General features: G+C 41.6%; 1 protein-coding gene across 1 annotated transcript; it reads right to left on the bottom strand.

The window, feature by feature from the left end:
- Positions 1–1,650: 1,650 nt before the first annotated feature.
- On the bottom strand, positions 1,651–13,866 carry slc5a5 (solute carrier family 5 member 5). The gene is made up of 14 exons (XM_029695238.1): positions 13,322–13,866; positions 13,038–13,103; positions 12,521–12,572; positions 12,253–12,320; positions 11,980–12,134; positions 11,722–11,862; positions 5,431–5,560; positions 4,996–5,084; positions 4,787–4,899; positions 4,542–4,612; positions 4,247–4,333; positions 3,747–3,949; positions 3,414–3,517; positions 1,651–1,896 (listed from the first exon to the last, which is right to left on the bottom strand). The coding sequence occupies exons 1-14, from the start codon at positions 13,685–13,687 to the stop codon at positions 1,694–1,696; spliced, it is 1,848 nt and encodes a 615-aa protein (XP_029551098.1). The 5' UTR covers positions 13,688–13,866; the 3' UTR covers positions 1,651–1,693.
- Positions 13,867–23,167: the final 9,301 nt, after the last annotated feature.

Raw genomic sequence — 23,167 nt, 5'->3', positions numbered from 1 at the left:
GATATGAACATATACTGGCTACCTCAGATCATTTTACATGATGTACATGTTGCTGAAGAACCTCAATTCAACTGCTGTGCTTGAGGATGACAATTTCTGTCCCTTTCGATATAGAGATGTACAGTACCAGTCAAAAGTTGACACACCTACTCATTCAAGGGTTTTTCTTTATTTTTACTATTTTCTACATTGTAGAATAAGAGTGAAGACTTCAAAACTATGAAATAACACATATGGAATAATGTATCCAAAAAAGTGTTAAAAAACCAAAATAGATTTTATATTTGAGATTCTTCAAAGTAGCCACCCTTTGCCTTGATGACAGTTTTGCACACTCTTGGCCTTATCTCAATCAGCTTCATGAGGTAAAGGGTGGCTTCATGAGGTAGTGCCTTGTTAGAAGTTCATTTGTGGAATTTCTTTCCTTCTTAATGAGTTTGAGCCAATCAGTTGTGTTGTGACAAGGTAGGGATGGTATGCAGAAGATTGCCCTATTTGGTAAAATACCAAGTCCATATTATGGCAAGAACAGCTCAAATAAGCAAAGAGAAATGACAGTCCATCGTTACTTTAAGACATGAAGGTCAGGCAATCCGGAAAATGTCAAGAACTTTGAAAGTTTCTTCAAGTGCTGAGGCAAAAACCATCAAGCGCTATGATGAAACTGGCTCTCATGAGGACCGCCACAGGAAAGGAAGACCCAGAGTTCTCTGCTGCAGAGGATAAGTTCATTAGAGTTACCAGCCTCAGAGATTGCAGCACAAATAAATGCTTCACAGAGTTCAAGTAATAGACACATCTCAACATCAACTGTTCAGAGGAGACTGTGTGAATCAGGCCTTCACGTTGAATTGCTGCAAAGAAACCACTACTAAAGGACACCAATAAGAGGAAGAGACTTGCTTGGGCCAAGATACACAAACAATAGACATTACACCAGTGGAAATCTTTCCTTTGGTCTGATGAGTCCAAATTTGAGATTTTTGGTTCCAACGACCGTGTATTTGTGAGACGCAGAGTGGGTGAACGGATGATCTCCGCATGTGTAGTTCCCACTGTGAAGCATGGAGGTGTGACGGTGCTTTGCTGGTGACACTGTCTGAATTATTTAGAATTCTAGGCACACTTAACCAGCATGACTACCACTGCATTCTGCAGCGATAAGCCATCCCATCTGGTTTGTGCTTAGTGGGACTATCATTTGTTTTTCAACACGACAATAACCCAACAAACCTCGAGGCTGTGTAAGGGCTATTTGACCAAGAAGGAGAGTGATGGAGTGCTGCTTCAGGTGACCTGGCCTCCACAATCACCCGACCTCAACCTAATTGAGATTGTTTGGGATGAGTTGGACCGTAGAGTGAAGAAAAGCAGCCAACAAGTGCTCAGCATTTGTGAGAACTCCTTCAAGATTGTTGGAAAAGCATTCCAGGTGAAGCTGGTTGAGAGAATGCTTAGTGTGCAAAGCTGTCATCAAGGCAAAGGGAGGCAACTTTGAAGAATATAAAAATATATTTAGATTTGTTCAACACTTTTTTGGTTACTACATGATTCCATGTGTGTTATTTCATAGTTTTGATGTCTTCACTATTATTATACTATGTAGAAAATAGTAAAATAAAGAAAAACCCTTGAATGAGTAGGTGTCCAAACTTTTGACTGGTACTGTGTGTGTGTGTCCACCTCTCTTCTCTCAAAGCTCTCTATACTTTATTGGGGAACATTGAGTTAAGGTAGTTTTCCGCGTAGCGCTCAGGGCCTCTTTTTCACCAACATCTTCATTGTGCAAGTGGTGTAGAGGCACTATCTGTGGATTGTCCATCTGACTGTCCAGGGTTTTCTGTTGTAAGTCCCACCAGAGCAAGCCAGGGTCAATGGTATTTCTCTTGGTAGGTCCTGTTTAAACAGAAAATATAATTACACACACACACACACACACACACTTATTCCGGATTAAATTAAATGTTTTCTTCAATCTACACACAATACCCTACAACGACAAAGTGAAAACAGTTTTGTAGAATATTTTGCTAATTTATAAAAAAAACAAAACAGAAATACCTTATTTACATAAGTATTCAGACCCTTTGCTGTGAAACTCGAAATTGAGCTCAGGTGCATCCTGTTTCCATTGATCATCTTTGATGTTCCTACAACTTGATTGGAGTCCACATGTGGTTAATTCAATTGATTGGACATGATTTTGAAAGGCACACTCCTGTCTATATAAGGTCCGATAGTTGACAGTGCATGCAAAAACTAAGCCATGAGGTCGAAGGAATTGTCCGAAAAGCTCCAAGACAAGATTGTGTCGAGGCACAGATCTGGGGAAGGGTAAGAAAAAATGTCTGCAGCAAGGAAGGTCCCCAAGAACACAGTGGCCTCCATCATTCTTAAATGGAGGAAGTTTTGAACCACCAAGACTCTTCCTAGAGCTGGCGCTCTGGCCAAACTGAGCAATCGGGGCAGAAGGGCCTTGGTCAGGGTGGTGACCAAGAACCCGACGGTCACTCTGACAGAGCTCCAGAGTTCCTTTGTGGAGATGGGAGAACCTTCTAGAAGGACAACCATATCTGCAGCACTCCACCAACATGATTCTCTGGTCTGATGAAATTAAGATTTTACTCTTTGGCTTGAATGCCAAGCGTCACGTCTGGAGGATACCAGGCACCATCCCTATGGTGAAGCGTGGTGACAGCATCATGCTGTGGGGATGTTTTTCAGCGGCAGGGACTGGGAGGCTAGTCAGGATCGAGGGAAAGATGAACGGAGCAAAGTACAGAGAGATCCTTGATGAAAACCTGCTCTAGAGCACTCAGGACCTCAGACTGGGGTGAAGGTTCACCTTCCAACAGGACATCGACCCTAAGCACACAGCCAAGAAAGCAAGAGAGGCTTCGGGACAAGTCTCTGAATGTCATTGAGTGGCCCAGCCAGAGCACGGACTTGAACCCAATCTAACATCTCTAGAGAAACCTGAAAATAGCTGTACAGCGACGCTCTCCAGCCAACCTGACAGAGGATATGCAGAGCAGAATAGGAGAAACTCCCCAAATACAGGTGTGCTAAGCTTGTAGCATCATACCCAAGAAGAATCAAGGCTGTAATCACTGCCTAAGGTCCTTCAACAAAGTACTGAGTAAAGGGTCTGAATACTTATGTAACTATGCAAACATAAAAAAAAACTGTTTTTGCTTTGCCATTATGGGATATTATTTATTAATTGAGGCAAAAAAAAATAAAAAATTGAATACATTTTAGAATAAGGCTGTAATGTAACAAAATGTGAAAAAAGTCAAGGGGTCTGAATACTTTCCGAATGCACTGTATGTCTGTCTGAGCTGAATGGTCAAGACATGGTATTAAACAATAAAAACATTCAGGAAACGATAAAGAAATCATACTTTTATTACCTGTTGCATAGCTCACAGCTACCCCAACCAGCACCACTGAAATTGTCCCCACAGCACCAAAGTAGAGGTAGGACATGGAATAAAAGTTCTGCAGACTCGTCAGTCTGTGGAGAAATGTTTCCTTGGTCAGCGTATCTCATAAGAGCCTTTCCTAACCATGTGACTGGACCAGGAACATCTGGGCCATATACTATCCAACATTCAAGATAAGAGACAAGTTATTGAGTTATGAACACTTTAATGAGATATATGATTGATTGATGATAATAATAACACACTTTTGCTACTTCTACTGGTGGTACTACTCTCAGTTTGTTAGTATGTCTTCCTCACCCATGTTGATATTGGGGAAGCGGCATGGAGGCGGAGGGTGTGTCCATGCCCAGGCTGCTGTTGACTGTGCTGTTACTTGATGGACACTGATCTGTATAGGTGGGCAGGACTCCCATGGTCTGCAGACTGGGAGGATGGAGGGTTGATCCAATGACCAGCCACAAGGAGATGGAGAAGCCCACCGCCACGCCACTAAACACGCCCTGAAGACAAAAGTAAAAAGACTTGTAATATAATCTCTGAAGGCAATCAGTCATTATGGAATTCTCTGGAATGAGCTAAAACAAAACTGTGGAATTAGCTGTACCAATAATCTTCCTATGGAGGGTTAAAATTACAAAGGTGAATAAGGGTACTGGGCAATACCCCCATAACAAATCATGGCACCCTCCTAAGCATCAAAATAGAACGGACACCCCTGTAACTCTTATTACATGAGCAGCGACTCTTCTCTCTTCCCAAAAGTTCCCATTGTGCAAACAGCATCTTGTCCAACTCACCGGCCTGTTACTAGCGGGAACAAACATCCCCAGGATGAAAGCCCCAAGAAGTGGGCCACTGACCACTCCCATGACTGTGAAGGACCCCTGAGGAGGAGAAGAATAGGGACAATGTGACACTGGACAAATCCTTCATTATTCTCAGTCCCAAGGCTTATGGCTGTATGTCAGGACAGCATTTTGGTATACTTGTATTGGTGTCCATAAGAAAGCCTTGTGTACCTGATCTGAGTCCGTGGCCTACAGAGACTTTAAACATGAGGAGGAATGTAATATGGTGCAGGGAGGAACCTACTTGAAGAACTCCCCAGTCCAAGAAGGTTGAGAGAGCAGCCACCGTGATACATCCAGCCCCATACATGAAAGCTAAAACACAGCGACACATTAGATGCTACAACGCCAGCTTGATAAGGTCACATTGTTTTGTACCACATTGTTTTGTACCACATTATTAAATAATCAAACTATTTAAGGTGTTTTTCACTTTAGAGAAAGAGTTTCTGTCCTAATACAAAAGTACAACTTTAAAATTGCACTTACACAACCCTCTGGAAATTAAAATCAACCTCTTCTGTGACATGTTGGCTAGATGTGGTTTCAGTAGATCATCCATGGTAACAGCTGCCATGGCATTGATGCTGGTGGAGGCAGTACTATAAAGCAGTGAATTACCAGCATTGATGTCATCAGTGGTGTCAGTCATATGCTGATTTATGACTTGATGCATAGTACAGATAGGGATTGGATACCTCAGGGTGCCACTGTATGCACAAGCCAGAAAAAGACCGGGAAAGCCTGGGTGGTCTTGAAAGATGTCCAGCACTAAGTATGGCATATACTTTGGAAGAGAGAAGAGGGGAAATGTATTAGAGCCCAAATATTAACACAAGCGCAATCATTTCATAAAAAGGGAGAAAATCAAATGTTTACAATTCTGTGAAAGTTCATTGGGTGCATTTACTTTAGTGGATGTAGATTTCACTTTAGGACCACCTCTTTAGGACCACTCCGGTCCCCGAATACCCCCAACAGTACACATCTGTATTTTAGTCCTTGTCAAGCACACCTGATTCAACTTGTCAACTAATCATCAGGCCCTCAATGAGTTGAATCAGGTGTGTTTGTCTGAGGCTACAACAAAAGTTGGGAACCACTGGTGTAGATTGTAGTAGTTATGCCATTACCTGGTCTGGAGCAGCAATCTTTCCAGACTTCAAAGGGTCACAGTGGGAGTACAAGGCAAACATGACAATGCCGCAGGTGGCTGCACTGCCCACAATGAGACACAAGCCCACTTGGTTGACAAACAACGCCCTGCAGAGAAGGACCAGCAAACATCTACGTTTAGTCCAGTACAGCCTTGTGGGACATTATTTTTCAGCAAACATCCTTGTTCTATATTATCGGTCAATAGACAGTGTTTTATCAGTAGGCGTCCTGTTCCACCTTGTTGCCAAACAGATCATTTCCAGGGCCCATATTCGTACAGTTTCAGAGTAGGAGTGCTGATCTTATTCATTATATAATAAAAGGCAAAACTGATCCTAGATCAGCACTCGTTATCTGAGGATCGCACTTTATGAATAAGGACCTTGGTCTTGTGGGTAAGACATGGACACCCCTCTAGTCCAACTAATCTGGGACAGGGACTGTGCTGGACTGCCATCATTTGAGTGATGGTCTAAACCAGGCCTCTCCATCCCTGTTCCTGGAGAGCTACTGTCCTGTACGTTTTTCACTCCAACCCTAATCTAGCGCACCTGATTTTAACAATCAGATGGTTGAATCAGGTTAGTTACAACTGGGGTTGGATTGAAAACCTACAGGAGAATAGCTCTCCAGGAATAGGGTTGGAGAGCCCTTGTCTAAACATATACTGAACATTTTTCTTACAGAAGTGCTGTGCGTCCTATAGAGTAAAGTGAGTCATTCTGGAGTGATTTGGGAATCATTACATCCTTCTGGTTATAATTTTCTCTGAACATTACTATCAGTAATCAGCCTTTCATGTGTGAAGTGATTGTGAATTGTGGCTCTTATTTGGAAATAATAAAAACACCATTGCTCATTTGACTTACTGTATAACAAACTATTGAACTTGCACTGTGCTTCTCTTCAAATTAATTTGATAGCCTGTATGCGTCAGGGTTCCTTAGTATTTCAGAACTCCCCTTTGCTTCTGTATCATTTTTATTTGATCTTTATTTAACCAGGTAGGCCAGTTGAGAACAAGTTCTCATTTGCAACTGCGACCTGGCCAAGATAAAGCATAGCAATTTGACACAAACAACACAGAGTTACACATGGAATAAACAAAACATACAGTCAATAATACAGTAAGGAAAAAAAGAAAACAATAGGTCTATATACAGTGAGTGCAAATGAGGTAAGATAAGGGAGATAAGGCAATAAATAGGCCATGGTGGCGAAGTAATTACAATATAGCAATTAAATACTGGAATGGTAGATGTGCAGAAGATGAATGTGCAAGTAGAGATACTGGGGTGCAAAGGAGCAAGATAAATAAAATAAATACAGTATGGGGATGAGGTAGTTGGATGGGCTGTTTACAGATGGGCTATGTACAGGTGCAGTGATCTGTGAGCTGCTCTGACAGCTGGTGCTTAAAGCTAGTGAGGGAGATAGGAGTCTCCAGTTGCAGTGATTTTTGCAGTTCGTTCCAGTCATTGGCAGCAGAGAACTAGAAGGAAAGGCGAACAAAGTAGGAATTGGCTTTGGGGGTGACCAGTGAGATATACCTGCTGGAGCGCGTGCTACGAGAGGGTGCTGCTATGGTGACCAGTGAGCTGAGATAAGGCGGGGCTTTACCTAGCAGAGACTTGTAGATAACCTGTAGACAGGCGACGAGTATGAAGCGAGGGCCAACCAACGAGAGCGTACAGGTCGCAGTGGTGGGTAGTGTATGGGGCTTTGGTGACAAAACGGATGGCACTGTGATAGACTGTATCCAATTTGCTGAGTAGAGTGTTGGAGGCTATTTTATAGATGACATCGCCGAAGTCGAGGATCAGTAGGATGGTCAGTTTTACGAGGGTATGTTTGGCAGCATGAGTGAAGGATGCTTTGTTGCGATATAGGAAGCCGATTCTAGATTTAATTTTGGATTGGAGATGCATAATGTGAGTCTGGAAGGAGAGTTTACAGTCTAACCAGACACCTAGGTAATTGTAGTTGTCCACGTATTCTAAGTCAGAGCCGTCCAGAGTAGTGATGCTGGACGGGCGGGCAGGTGCGGGCAGTGATCGATTGAATAACATGCATTTAAGAGAAGTTGGAGGCCACGGAAGGAGAGTTGTATGGCATTGAAGCTCGTCTGGAGGTTTGTTAACAGTGTCCAAAGAGGGGCCAGAAGTATACAGAATGGTGTCGTCTGCATAGAGGTGTATCAGAGAATCACCAGCAGCGAGAGTGACATCATTGATGTATACAGAGAAGAGAGTCGGCCCAAGAATTGAACCCTGTGGCACCCCCATAGAGACTGCCAGAGGTCTGTACAACAGGCCCGCCGATTTGACACACTGAACTCTATCAGAGAAGTAGTTGGTAAACCAGGCGAGGCAATCATTTGAGAAACCAAGGCTGTCGAGATTGCCAATAAGAATGTGGTGATTGACAGAGTCGAAAGCCTTGGCCAGGTCGATGAATACGGCTGCACAGTAATGTCTCTTATCGATGGCGGTTATGTCGTCGTTTAGGACCTTGAGCGTGGCTGAGGTGCACCCATGACCAGCTCTGAATCCAGATTGCATAGCGGAGAAGGTACGGTGGGATTCGAAAATGGTCGGTAATCTGTTTGTTAACTTGGCTTTTGAAGACCTTAGAAAGGCAGGGTAGGATAGATATAGTTCTGTAGCAGTTTAGGTCTAGAGTGTCACTCCCTTTGAAGAGGGGGATGACCGCGGGAGCTTTCCAATCTTTGGGAATCTCAGACGATATGAAAGAGGTTGAACAGGCTAGTAATCGGGGTTGCAACAATTTCGGCAGATAATTTTAGAAAGAGAGGGTCAAGATCGTCTAGCCCGGCTGATGTATAGGGATCCAGATTTTGCAGCTCTTTCAAAACATCAGCTATCTGGATTTGGGTGAAGGAGAAATGGTGGGGGCTTTGGCGGGTTGCTGTGGAGGGTGCCAGGCGGTTGACCGGGTAGGGATAGCCAGGTGAAAAGCATGGCCAGCCGTAGAGAAATGCTTGTTGAAATTCTCAATTATAGTGTATTTATCGGTGGTAACAGTGTTTCCTAGCCTCAGAGCAGTGGGCAGCTGGGAGGAGGTGCTCTTATTCTCCATGGACTTTACAGTGTCCCAGAACTTTTTCGAGTTTGTACTACAGGATGCAAATTTCTGTTTGAAAAAGCTAGCTTTAGCTTTCCTAACTGCCTGTGTATATTTGTTCTTAACTTCCCTGAAAAGTTGCATATCACGGGGGCTATTCGATGCTAATGCAGAATGCCACAGGATGTTCTTGTGCTGGTCAAGGGTAGACAGGTCAGGAGGGAACCAAGGACTATATCTATTCCTAGTTCTACATTTTTTGAATGGGGCATGCTTATTTAAGATGGTGAGGAAGGCACTTTTAAAGAATAACCAGGCATCCTCAAATGACGGGATGAGGTCAATGTCATTCCAGGATACCCCGGCCAGGCCGATTAGGAAGGCCTGCTCGCAGAAGTGTTTTAGGGAGCGTTTGACAGTGATGAGGGGTGGTCGTTTGGTCGCAGACCCATGACGGATGCAGGCAATCTGGCAGTGATCGCTGAGATCTTGATTGAAAACAGCAGAGGTGTATTTGGATTGCGAGTTAGTTAGGATGATATCTATGAGGGTGCCTGTGTTTACGGATTTAGGGTTGTACCTGGTAGGTTCATTGATCATTTATGTGAGATTGAGGGCATCAAGCTCAGATTGTAGGATGGCCGGGGTGTTAAGCATGTCCCACTTTAGGTCACCTAGTAGCACGAGCTCAGAAGATAGATGGGGGGCAATCAATTCACATGTGGTGTCGAGGGCACAGCTGGGGGCAGAGGGTGGTCTATAGCAAGCGGCAACAGTGAGAGACTTGTTTCTGGAAAGGTGCATTTTTAGAAGTTGAAGCTCGAATTGTTTGGGTACAGACTTGGATAGTAATACAGAACTCTGCAGGCTCTTTGCAGTAGATTGCAACACCGCCCCCTTTGGCAGTTCTATCTTGGCGGAAACGTTATAGTTAGGGATGGAGATTTCAGGGTTTTTGGTGGTTTTCCTAAGCCAGAATTCAGACACGGCTAAGACATCCAGGTTGGCAGAGTGTGCTAAAGCAGTGAGTAAAACAAACTTAGGGAGTAGGCTTCTAATGTTAATATGCATGAAACCTAAGCTTTTACGGTTACAGAAGTCAACAAATGAGAGCACCTGGGGAGTGGGAGTGCAGCTAGGCACTGCAGGACCTGGATTAACCTCTACATCGCCAGAGGAACAGAGGAGAAGTAGGATAAGGGTACGGCAAAAGGCTATACGAACTGGCCGTCTAGCACGTTCAGAACAGAGAGTAAAAGGAGCAGGTTTCTCGGCACGATAGCAAAGATTCAAGGCATAGTGTACAGACAAAGGTAAGGTAGGAAGTGAGTATTGGAGTTAAACCTAAGCATTGAGTAATGATGAGAGAGATATAGTCTCTAGAGACGTTTAAACAAGGTGATGTCATCGCATATGTAGGATGTGGAACAACATGGTTGGTTAAGGCATACTGAGCAGGGCTAGAGGCTCTACAGTGAAATAAGACAGTAATCACTAACCAGGACAGTAATGGATGAGGCATATTGATATTAGAGAGAGGCATGTGTAGCCAAGTGAACATATAGGTCCAGTGAGTGGTTGGGCTGGCTAGGGACACAGCGATTCAGACAGTTAGCAGGCCGGTGCTAACAAGCTAGCAGTTAGCAGACCGGTTCCAACAAGCTAGCAGTTAGCAGACCGGGGCAAGAAAGCTAGCAGTTAGCAGACCGGGGCAAGCAAGCTAGCAGTTAGCAGACCGGGGCAAGCAAGCTAGCAGTTAGCAGAGCGGGGCTAGTAAGCTAGCAGAAGGGCTTTTGGGGGACGTCGCGATGGAGGTAAGTCTGTTTTTGCCTCTTCGTGAGGTGACATCGATAGACCAGTCGTGGATTAGTAGGGTTTCAAGTAGCTCTAGTTAGCTAGCAGGCCGCAGTTAGCAGAATGGGCCTTCAGCGGACGTTGTGCATGAGGGGCCTGTTGGAATCCTCAGGCAGATTATGTTGGTATTCCAGTCGTAGAGGATCGGCAAGGTTCCATGCCCCGTACCGGCAGTAGAAGGGGTTTGATATTGTAACCCAGGAGTGGGCTTCAGTGGTAGCCCAGGAGCCCTAGCCAGGCTAGCTTCAGGCTAATTGGTACTTGCTCCGGGATGGAAACGCTAGCCAGGATTAGTCACCCGGGATTGCGGTTAGCTAGTTGCGACGATCCAGATGAAAATGTTCAGAGTTTGCGGTAGGAATCCGGGAATATGGAGAGAAAAAAAAAATAGGTCCGTTATGCTCTGGTTTGAGTCACGTTGTTCGAACTGGCGAGAGCTTTCCGAGCTAAAGGTTAGCTGATGACTGCTAGCAGTGGTTTGCTGACTGATAGCTGGTAGGTAGTTAGCCATCTAGCTTCAGTTGAGGGATTCCAGATCCAAAGTAATTTGAAATACTTTAGAAAAAAAACAGATCCACACCACATTGGGTGAGGCAGGTTGCAGGAGAGTATTTAGAAGTTGAGGTTTAGGAAAATATTTTTAAAAGATATAATCAATCAATCAAATGTATTTATAAAGCCCTTTTTACATCAGCCAATGTCACAAAGTGCTGTACAGAAAGCCAGCCTAAAACCCAGTTGGCTTTTCATAGCCGAGCATTCAGAGTTACAGACAGCAGCTACGATAGAGAGAAAGAGAGTCAAAAACAGCAGGTCCGGGACAAGGTAGCACATCCGGTGAACTGGTTAGGGTTCCATAGCCGTAGGCAGAGCAGTTGAAACTGGAGCAGCAGCAAGACCAAGATTGTCAGAATCAAATCCATCCTAAATACATTAAACAGTCTCCGCTCTACTGGGTGGTCAAGCTAGAACTCTTCTTATATAAAAATATATAAAAATATATATACAAGGGACACGACAGGACATAGACGTCTGACTGCTACATCTTGGATTTCAAACCAAGGGGTTGCGTATTACCAGTTTATTTTATTTCCTGTAACTACTAGTCCAGTTGGTTACAGTTATATTCCTCCCTTTTTTATATAGGAAGGTCTAAAGAATCTAAAATCTGCTTTTATTCATTGGCAGCATTAAAAATACATTAATATATTTCACAAAATGTGAATTTGCATATGATCTTGATCTTACATCATCTTGGTTTATCTTATGTGAAAATAAGAAACTGTGATCCAGCATAGGCTTTGCTGAAAGCGGACGTCTGCACTCACCACTGGGCCTGTCGCTCTGTTCTGCAGGAGATGTAGCGTTGCACCTGTGCCTGGTTCACACCATACATGGACAGCCACAACAGCGTACCGCCAACAGTAAAGCTCCAGAATGTGTATCGCCTCCTTGGGTCGAAGTCAAAACTGATCAAAAGAGAAGGTATTGATGGTGTAGTCATGGCAAGTGTGATTTTTTGGGGGCGATTGTGCAATGGATAGCTGAAAGGCATATTGTTAGTTGAATAAAAGGCAGTTTTTTACTCATTAAAGTTAATTCGTGATCCATTGTTGGCAATCTCCAAAACCATTGCTGGCCCACCAACCAAAACAGTGCCCTGGATGAAGATGGCGATGAAGCCAGAGAGCATGACCAGGATCTGGAACACGTCTGTCCAGATGACTGCTTTCATGCCCCCCTGTGGTGCGGAGGACAGGCAGACAAGATAGATTCAGAGTAGCACCCTGTGCTAATACAGTCCATTTGCTATGAAGTATGGAGAAGGCATTCTCCATACTTCATAGAAGGCGTCTTACCAATGTGGTGTAAAGAGTACAAATGAACCCAGTTGAGAAGAGGGATGCCCACATATTGAGCCCAGTGGCTGGAATACAATAATTAAAACATATTAATAACAATTATACGTAACACATTGATAATGTATCACACACAGGTGGTATAGAGCATTATAACGCTTACGAAGCCTTCACAACAGCTCATGGTCTCTATAGTCATACATGCATTTATAATGAATTACATACAGGAGGTTGCGTACACATTATTGTGCTTCTCCAGAGGTCATACCTTGGCTCAGGATTAAGGCTGGAGCATAGATCACAATTCCTGTGTAGAGCAGCTGGAAAAAATGATAAAGTTTAAATCAATGGGCAATTGACGCTATATGTTATACACACACACCTAATATGTATGTATGTATGTATGTGTAACAGTGTAGGTTCCGTCCCTCTCTTCACCCCAACCTGGGCTCGAACCAGGGACCCTTGCACACATCAACAACTGACACCCACGAAGCACCGTTACCCATCGCGCCACAAAAGCCTTGCAACACAAGGGGAAACCCTACTTCAAGTCTCAGAGCGAGTGACGTCACTGATTGAAATGCTATTAGCGCGTACCACCGCTAACTAACTAGCCATTTCACATCGGTTATGTATGTATGTATGTATGTATGTATGTATGTATGTATGTATGTATGTATGTATGTATGTATGTATGTATGTACACACATTCTGTCCTCAACATTATACATAAGTCATATGAGGATGACTTTGGACATGCTCTATCAGTTTGCCTTACTTACTGTTGAGACTATAAACTGGACACTTCCAAGCAGCTGCATCTCTCTGCCAAATCTCATCTTGAGGTACTGTGACAGCAAAGCAAAGAGTAATTGTAACAAAACAGCATCCTTCCACACATACTGTTCTTCCTATCCCTCCCCCTACCTTCCCCATACACACAAACATTTAAAGTTCAACAGTTGCTAGGCCATAACCCCATTTCTTACTTGCATAGATCTAGTAGCTATGTATTGTATGTGCATGGCATCTCTATGGATACTGTCAATGTAAAGGGTAACAAAACCTCATTGGTGCTGGTGATACCAAGGCGGTAGAACACTGGCAGGAACAGGTATGCAGTCAGACAGGAGTTGATGGTTTGCCCGAGGCACATGTAGAGGAACTTAAAACCATAGAGGGAGGCTTCGGCTGGCACTCCCAGGACCTGGACAGCTGACATGAAGCTGGCACAGAGTGACATTCCCACGGGTACGGCTGGCATACTACGGCCACCGGTGAAGAAGTCATCCACCTTAGCGTCACCCGGTTTCTTCTTCAGGGCCTGGAACAGCCCTATTCCCATGGAAACGAGCAGCATGGCAGCAAAGACGACGTAGTCTGCCAGGACAAAGCCTGGTCGGGGTCGTTCAGTGATATGTTCTCCATCCATTGCTTTGTCCTCCTTGTCGTGTTGGATGGTAGAATCAGATGCTCCAGGTGTTTCTTGGGACTGAATAGGATGTATGCATAATGAGTATAAATTACAGTGTAGAGGATATGATATGGCACCTTTTGACCTTTCAACTACAATTGGTGCATCTGATAAAAGGTTGCTAGGAAAAATGTATTGAAAGAAACTTTAAATTTACAGATAAAATGAGTCCCAGTCATATATAGTGTCTTCAGAAAGTACTCACAACCCTTTCCCTTTTTTTTAAATGGATACACATACAGTTCCTTTTTTTAAAATGGATACACATACAGTTCCTTTTTTTAAAATGGATACACATACAGTTCCTTTTTTTAAAATGGATACACATACAGTTCCTTTTTTTAAAATGGATACACATACAGTTCCTTTTTTTAAAATGGATACACATACAGTTCCTTTTTTTAAATGGGATACACATACAGTTCCTTTTTTTAAAATGGATACACATACAGTTCCTTTTTTTAAATGGATACACATACAGTTCCTTTTTTTTAAATGGATACACATACAGTTCCTTTTTTAAAAATGGATACACATACAGTTCCTTTTTTTTAAATGGATACACATACAGTTCCTTTTTTTTAAATGGATACACATACAGTTCCTTTTTTTTAATTGGATACACATACAGTTCCTTTTTTTTAAATGGATACACATACAGTTCCTTTTTTTAAATGGATACACATACAGTTCCTTTTTTTTAAATGGATACACATACAGTTCCTTTTTTAAAAATGGATACACATACAGTTGAAGACGGAAGTTCACATAGCCAAATATATTTAAACTCAGTTTTCACAATTCCTGACATTTAATCCTAGTAAAAATTCCCTGTCTTAGATCAGTTATGACCACCACTTTATATTAACAATGTGAAATGTCAGAATAATAGTAGAGAGGATGATTTATTTCAGCTTTTATTTCTTTCATCACATTCCCAGTGGGTCAGAAGTTTACATACACTCAATTAGTATTTGGTAGCATTGCCTTTAAAATTGTTTAACTTGGGTCAAATGTTTTGGGTAGCCTTCCACAAGCTTCCCACAATAAGTTGGGTGAATTTTGGCCCATTCCTCCTAACAGAGCTGGTATAACTGAGTTAGGTTTGTAGGCCTCCATGCTTGCCCACACATTTTCTATAGGATTGAGGTCAGGGCTTTGTGATGGCCACTCCAATACCTTGACTTTGTTGTCCTTAAGCCATTTTGCCACAACTTTGGAAGTATGCTTGGGGTCATTGTCCATTTGGAAGACCCATTTGCGACCAAGCTTTAACTTCCTGACTGATGTCTTGAGATGTTGCTTCAATGTATCCACATCATTTTCTTCCTCATGATGCCATCTATTTTGTGAAGTGCACCAGTCCCTCCAAAGCACCCCCACAACATGATGCTGCCACCCCCGTGCTTCACGGTTGGGACGATGTTCTTCGGCTTGCAAGCCTCCCCCTTTTTCCTCCAAACAGAACAATGGTCATTATGGCCAAACAGTTCTGTTTTTGTTTCATCAGACCAGAGGGCATTTCTCCAAAAAGTACAACTTTGTCCCCATGTGCAGTTGTAAACCGTAGTCTGGCTTTTTTATGGCGGTTTTAGAGCAGTGGCTTCTTCCTTGATGAGCGGCCTTTCAGGTTATGTTGATATAGGACTCATTTTACTGTGGATATAGATACTTTTGTACCCGTTTCCTCCAGCATCTTCACAAGGTCCTTTGCTGTTGTTCTGGGATTTATTTGCACTTTTGCACCAAAGTACATTCATATCTAGGAGACAGAATGCTCCTCCTTCCTGAGCGTTATGACGGCGGCGTGGTCCAATGGTGTTTATACTTACGTACTATTGTTTGTTCAGATGAACGTGGTACCTTCAGGCATTTGGAAATTACTCCCAAGGATGAACAAGACTTGTGGAGGTCTACAATTTTTTTTCTGAGATCTTGGCTGATTTCTTTTGATTTTCCCATGATGTCAAGTAAAGAGGCACTGAGTTTGAAGGTAGGCCTTGAAATACATCCACAGGTACACCTCCAATTGACTCAAATTATGATGTCAATTAGCCTATCAGAAGCTTCTAAAGCCATGACATCTTTTTCAGGAATTTTCCAAGCTGTTTGAAGGCAGAGTGATACAGTGAATTATAAGTGAAATAATCTGTTGGTAAACAATTGTTGGAAAAATTACTTGTGTCATGCACAAAGTAAATGTCCTAACCGACTTGCCAAAACTGTAGTTTGTTTACAAGAAATTTGTGGAGTGGTTGAAAAATGAGTTAATGACTCCAACCTTAACTAAACTGTAAACTTCCGACTTAAACTGTAATACCCCATATTGTTTTTAGAAATGTTCACAAATTAATTAAAACAGAAAAGCTGAAATGTCTTGAGTCAATAAGTATTCAACCCCTTTGTTATGGCAAGCCTAAATAAGTTACGGAGTAAACATTTGCAAACAATTCACATAATAAGTTGCATGGACTAACTCTGTGTGCAATAATAATGTTTAACATACCCCACACATATAGATAATTGTAAGGTCCCTTAGCCGAGTAGTGAATTTAACACAGAATCAACTCAAAGACCAGGGAGGTTTTCCAATGTGTCACAAAGAAGGGCACCTATTGGTTGATGGGTAAAAATGACAAATATCCCTTTGAGCATGGTGAAGTTATTAATTATACTTTGAATGGTGTAATCGACACAGCTATAAATCGCTGCCAAAGGCGATTCTAACATGCATTGACTCAGGGGTGTGAATACTTGTGCAAATTAGATATTTCTGCATTTCCTTTTCAATGATTTGCAAAAATGTCTAAAAACATGGTTTAACTTTGTCATTATGGGGTATTGTATGTAGATGGATGAGAAAATAATATTTAATATAAAAAAATTCAGGCTGTAACAACAAAATGTGGAATAAGTCAAGGGGTATGAATACTTTCTGAAGCCACTGCAGGACAAAACGTTATACTGTTTAGTAAACAGGGGCACAACTTCCCCGACAACCCCCTCCCCCCAACAATTATAATAATTGAAATGTTATACAAAAAGTGCTGCAGCAGTGCTTTAGGACCCTTAATACTTGCCTGGCGACTCATCCGGAATTGAATTTCGATGCTCTATCGATCGCTCCATACATCAGTGTGAACCTGCTATCCTAGAAGTCGTTTGTGCTTAAGTCAAAATTATATGGTTCAGGATTCGGTTTCTTGGACCAATCAGAACGGTTTGAATGTGTTCCGATTCGAGAAGTCGTCGGGGGGAAGCAAATCCATACTCATCATAGAGAAGAAATGTTAGTGGGCGTGGTGTTTTGCCGGAGCGATATGGATGGGTAGCCAGGCAAGTTTGACACCGCAACCAGCGGCTTCTATAGCCAGCGTGACAGTGTGTGAATTTGGCAGTTTGGGTTATTACCTATTATGACCCCATTCCTGAAAGCTAAGACTCCCAGGAACTTACAGAGCTCCAAAAGTATTGTGACAGTGAATTTGTTGTTGTTGTTGTGGCTCTGTACTCCAACACTTTTGATTTGAAATGATACAATGACTGAGGTTAAGTGCAGATTGTCAGATTTAATTTGAAGGTATTGTCATCCATCTTGTGTGAACCGTTTCGAAATTACAGCACTTTTTGTACGTAGTCCACCCATTTTAGCTGTCACGGTTGTTGTAGGAATGAACGGACCAAAGTGCAGCGTGTGTGTCATTACACATTTTATTTATACTGTGAAACTATGCAATACATAAATAAACTTGAATGACAACATAACTAACTGTGACACAGAGGTGAAACAGACTACTCAAAACTAATCACCCACAAAACCCAGGTGGAAAACCCCTACTTATGTATGATCTCCAATTAGAGACAACGAGGACAAGCTGCCTCTAATTGGAGATCATCCCAAACAAAACCCCAACATAGAAATACAAAACTAGAACCTAAACATAGAAATAGAAAACACAGAGAGAAAAAACCCTGTCACGCCCTGACCTACTCTACAATAGAAAATAACATCTTTCTATGGTCAGGACGTGACATTAGGGGACCAAAACTATTGTGACATTCACTTACAGTTTGTGTATCAAAGTAGTCAAAAGTAGGCCAATGTCATCACAAAATACAGCCTAAATAACGTGAATCAGTGAAGTACTCCTTCAGATAAAGGTCTGTGTAGCTCATATTCTGGCACATCATTTGATTATATGCTGAGGGTATTAAACTAAATGTTCCGGGGCTAAAGTGTTTCAATTTTGAAGGGACCAAATAAAATGTTAAAGGATCTTTAATTTTTTTTACTTCAATTTGTCCATGTGCCATGAAAGAAGTCAAATGGGGCCAGGAGAGACTGTCATCCACAGTTTTATTTTGTTTCAAAAGCCACTGCTAACTTAACCAATAAAGAAAACAGATAGGGGCAACCTCACCAAATCAACTTAAGCATGACCAAATCAACTCAAAAACTTGGTTCAAAGTTACTTTTACACGGTGAGCTTGTCCCTATCACTCCCATAGTTTCTTGGTTATTGTTGCCTAAAGTTAGCTTAAGTTGGCCGTGGCTTTTGAAACAAATTTGAACCATAGATGACTGTTTCTCTTGGCCCCATGGATTACTTTCTGGCTAAATGACAAAACAGAGTCTGAAAAAGTGAAGACTAACTATATATATTCATGAAAACTTTAACAATTGTCAGACTAAATATGTTTGATATAGAGGAAGTCTTCCTAAAGACCATCAAAAGTCATTGTATTTTGCGTTTTTAAGTTCCATTTGTTAGGCTATTTGGTTCAAGGTGCAATACAATATTGATTCTTGAATTACCTTTGCTCTAGTTTGGTCTTTTATAAATCCCTTAACATGTTTAATAATGATCTCTTAGCTAGCTTGATGACAGTGGCCCTTTTGTTTATTTTTGATGTTCTAAAAATAACTGGATAGAAGTGCCATGGATCATGTCAAATTGTCTAGAAATGCAGGAAATGGGCTTTAGGTGGCAAAAAAAATGTCTGGAGGAGGACCCCGCCACTTTCTGTCTCCCCTACCTCTAAAACCATAGTTGTGCACACTGGCACTTTTAGTGGGTTTATAAATATTGTCTCAATAACCCAACATTTGGTTGAGACCATTATACAGGTTAAGAGGGAAACTCATTCCATTATAACCTGTATCCATGATCAGATTAAAACCACAAAACAATTTGACAAATGTGAAAAAAGTTCAAATAACCTTACCTGTGTCCTCTCTAAAACTCAAATCCCCAGTCTCTGAAAACCATTTACCTTCTAACCTTCTTCTGCAGAGTTTCAATTGGCAATAGCCTAAGACACTAGGACATTTGTAGAATGCCAAGTGAGGACGAAGAATAGCAGCACCTTTCCTTAAAAGTGGCTCTGCAAACTTGGTCTGTTACAGTGAGTGGAACTTCATACTTCGTGTGTTGAACAAGGTATTGGGGGAGGAGCAAGAGTAAAACAGGTCAGGAGGATTAGAATAAGAGGGATTTTAATAAGTTGAATTGTTCCTTATTGTCATGCTGCTGAAATTAACTAATGGGAAAGGGATGGGCAATCGTATGTTGTGTTAAAAACACTGTAAATGCATCAGATTTAACATTGGTTTTGATCTTGATTATGTTTAATTGAGCATATGCAGTTCACTTTCACCTACATTTAAAATGTGCTAACATTTCAGGATTTTATAAAAACATTCAAGTTCAGTTTTATTGATGCCCATATGAGTCAACACAAGCTGAAATCCATGGGCATAATATACTAATTGACGTCCATAAATAGATCAACAGGTAAAACATTTAATGACATGTCCTTGTGTATGCGGATACATCTTTAAAGCAACAATCAGCAGTTAAAAAGATAAAGCATCTTCCCTGCCCAGTCTCTGTAAAAAGCTGAGGGAGGGATGGAGCTTGACAAAAAAAGACTTTCAAATTCATAGACAGAGCTATGTGAAGCAAGGACTGACCATCCATGATAACACTTATGATTTCATAAGTCCAAAAATGGATGGAGCATCTGCAGACTGTACCTTTTAAAGGACTAAACACAATGGAGAATATTCAACACAAACTTGCTTTACAAATACATTTCACAAAGAGAGGTTGTGGTATTTGTGAATCCCCTCTTTAGCTTTAAGTTACCCTATTTTACAAATAGTACAGGTTCATTCTGTTTCATGCTACAAATCACCTTTACATGGGAGTCTTGAGTTCCCATTGAATGCATTTCACGATATTAGTTTAGCCAGAAAGGGTCTGAACACCAAAAGTACAGGAGATCCGGCTCTGTAAATGTCTTGGAAAACTCATACAAACACACCACGACTGAGCTTTTGTCACAATACTAGTTGCCGCAATGCCACTTTGAAGACTATCCAACTTAATACAGCTGCACTTGACAAATGAGAATTGTATGACTCCTGATATAGAATCACTTCACTAGCTCTGGCTGACTAACAGCTACCGTCAAGGCTCCAACAACGTACACATACCTAACTGACTCGTTTGCGTCTTCCCTACAAGCCTACACAATTGGTCCCTTCACCAGCTGCCAATTATCTGGTACGTCATCCAATATTGGAGAAAACAGCTGGTTGCAGAGTTGTATCGACAATGTGTACAAAAAAAGTGTACTCCTAAGACATTTGTAAGCCCTTAAAAGGTCCCGAAATGATTCTGATTCCCATGTAAAATAGCCTTTTGAGTGACTAAAATATCACCTATAATACTTTTTTGGGACAGAAATGCTCTATAATGTGGGACAAAGGAAGTTTGAAAAGACAGGCTGAATGGGCGGGAAGCTTATATCCATGAGCTCGCCTTGACTGACAGTTCTTTGAAACAGCTAAATCAAAAGACTTGGACGCAATGAGAACTGTTGCAGTAAAATCATCTAAATAACTTTGAGGAAAGGGGGGCAGTATTGAGTAGCTTGGATGAAAAACATGCCCAAAGTAAAATGCCTGCTATTCAGGCACAAAAGCTAGAATATGCATATAATTTGTGTATTTGGATAGAAAACACTCTGATGTTTCTAAAACTGTTTGAATGATGTCTGTGAGTATAACAGAACTCATATGGCAGGCAAAACCCTGAGGAAAATCCAACCAGGAAGTGGGAAATCTGAGGTTTGTAGTTTTTTAAGTGATTGCCTATCTAATACAGTGTCTGTGGTGTAATTTTGCACTTCCTAAGGCTTCCACTAGATGGCAACAGTCTTTAGAACATTGTTTCAGGCTTCTACTGTGAATGGGAAGAGAATAAGAGCTGATTCAGTCATGTGTCTGGAAAATTGGCATGAGCTCAAACGGCCGTGAGAGCGAGCTGCCTTTCCTTTCAATTCTAAAGACAATAGACATAAGGGCTATTGTCTGGTTGGAATATTATTGCAGATTTATGATAAAAACATCCTAAAGATTGATTCTATACACCGTTTGACATGTTTCTACGAACTGTAATGGAACTTTTTTTGACTTTTCGTTGGTCTGGACTAAACTCACACGCTTAGTGAATTTGGAGTGCTGGACTAAACGCGCAAACAAAATGGAGGTATTTGGACATAAATATGAACTTTATCGAACATTTATAGTGGAACTGGGATTCCTGGGAGTGCATTCTGATGAAGATCATCAAAGGTAAGTGAATATTTATAATGTTATTTGTGATTTCTGTTGACGCCAAAATGGCGGGTATCTGTGTGGCTTGTTTTGATATCTGAGCGCTGTACTCAGATTATTGCAAAGTTTGCTTTCGCCGTGAAGCTTTTTTGAAATCTGACACAGCGGTTGCATTAAGGAGAAGTTTCTATAATTCTGGATAACACTTGTATCTTTTATCAACGTTTATGATGAGTATTTCTGTAAATTGATGTGCTCATTCACCGGATGTTTTGGAGGCAAAACATTTCTGAACATTACAGGCCAATGTAAAATGGGTTTTTTGGATATAAATATGAATTTTATCGAGCAAAACATACATGAATTGTGTAACATGAAGTGCTATGAGTGCCATCTGATGAAGATCATCAAAGGTTAGTAATTAATTTTAGCTGTATTTCTGGTTTTTGTTGGAAAATGGCTGTGTGGTTTTTCTTGTCTAGGTGCTGTCCTAACATAATCTAATGCTATGCTTTCACCGTAAAGCCTTTTTGAAATCGGACAATGTGGTTGGATTAACGAGAAGATTATCTTTAAAATGGTGTATAATACTTGTATGTGTGAGAAATTTGAATTATGAGATTTTTGTTGTTTTGAATTTGGCGCCCTGCTATTTCACTGGCTGTTGGCGAGGTGGGACGCTACCGTCCCATATGTCCTAGAGAGGTTGCACATTTGGTGATACACAAAGCAACATTGAAATTGCATCAATGATGCACTTTCTTTTCTAGACATCTCTCATTTGGCATGTCTCTTGTGATGTGGTTCACGGCAGCACTGAGGAATGTGTTGACATTTGTATTTATTGTGGATCCCCATTAGCTGCTGCCAAAACAAATAATACAATTTTAAAACATTAAAATGCATTTTAAAACAGATTTCACAATACATTAAGTGTGTGCCCTGACATGACAACTGCGTCAGAGTTTTGAACAACCCTTGTCCCCCCCTTTTGTTTCATGCTGGCTGAAGACCTAGCTACTGTAGCCAGTAACTAACTAACTAACACTAGACAGATGAAAGGAGAAACATAAATTCACACTATTCATCTATGGCAAAAATACTGAAATTACCTGATACCCTACAGTCAAATTTTGGCACCAGTAGATGATCTGTCTAGCTAAACTCAGCAAAAAACAAACGTCCCTTTTCAAGACCCTGTCTTTCAAAGATAATTCATAAAAATCCAAATAACGTTACATATCTTCATTGTGAAGGGTTTAAACACTGTTTCCCACGCTTGTTCAATGAACCATAAACAATTAATGAACATGCACCTGGGGAACGGTCATTAAGACACTAACAGTTTACAGACGTTAGGCAATTAAGGTCACAGTTATGAAAACTTAGGACACTAAAGAGGCCTTTCTACTGACTCTGAAAAACACCAAAAGAATGATGCCCAGGGTCCCTGCACATCTGCGTGAACGTGCCTTAGGCATGCTGCAAGGAGGCATGAGGATTGCAGATGTGTCCAGGGCAATAAAATGCAATGTCAGTACTGTGAGACGCCTAAGACAGAGCTACAGGGAGACAGGACGGAGACAGGACGGACAGCTGATCGTCCTCGCAGTGGCAGACCACGTGTAACAACACCTGCACAGGATCGGTACATCCGAACAGCACACCTACGGGACAGGTACAGGATGGCAACCACAACTGCCCGGGTTACACTAGGAACACACAATCCCTACGTCAGTGCTCAGACTGTCCGCAATAGGCTGAGAGAGGCTGGACTGAGAGCTTGTAGGTCTGTTGTAAGGCAGGTCCTCACC

The sequence above is a fragment of the Salmo trutta genome, chromosome 17 (assembly GCF_901001165.1).
Source record: "Salmo trutta chromosome 17, fSalTru1.1, whole genome shotgun sequence".
Classification (NCBI taxonomy): domain Eukaryota; kingdom Metazoa; phylum Chordata; class Actinopteri; order Salmoniformes; family Salmonidae; genus Salmo; species Salmo trutta.
Note: the sequence above shows the minus strand (reverse complement) of the source record. Positions and strands in the feature narration are given on the sequence as shown.

Bases quoted from the DNA above. Each gene is read 5' to 3' on its own strand.
- slc5a5 (XM_029695238.1), bottom strand. From the start codon at position 13,687: ATGGATGGAGAACATATCACTGAACGACCCCGACCAGGCTTTGTCCTG. The intron at 5,085-5,430 runs GTAATGGCATAA...TCTCTTCCAAAG, and splicing joins AGATTGCTGCTCCAGACCAG to TATATGCCATACTTAGTGCT. The intron at 1,897-3,413 runs GTAATAAAAGTA...CTGTTTAAACAG, and splicing joins AGCTGTGAGCTATGCAACAG to GACCTACCAAGAGAAATACC.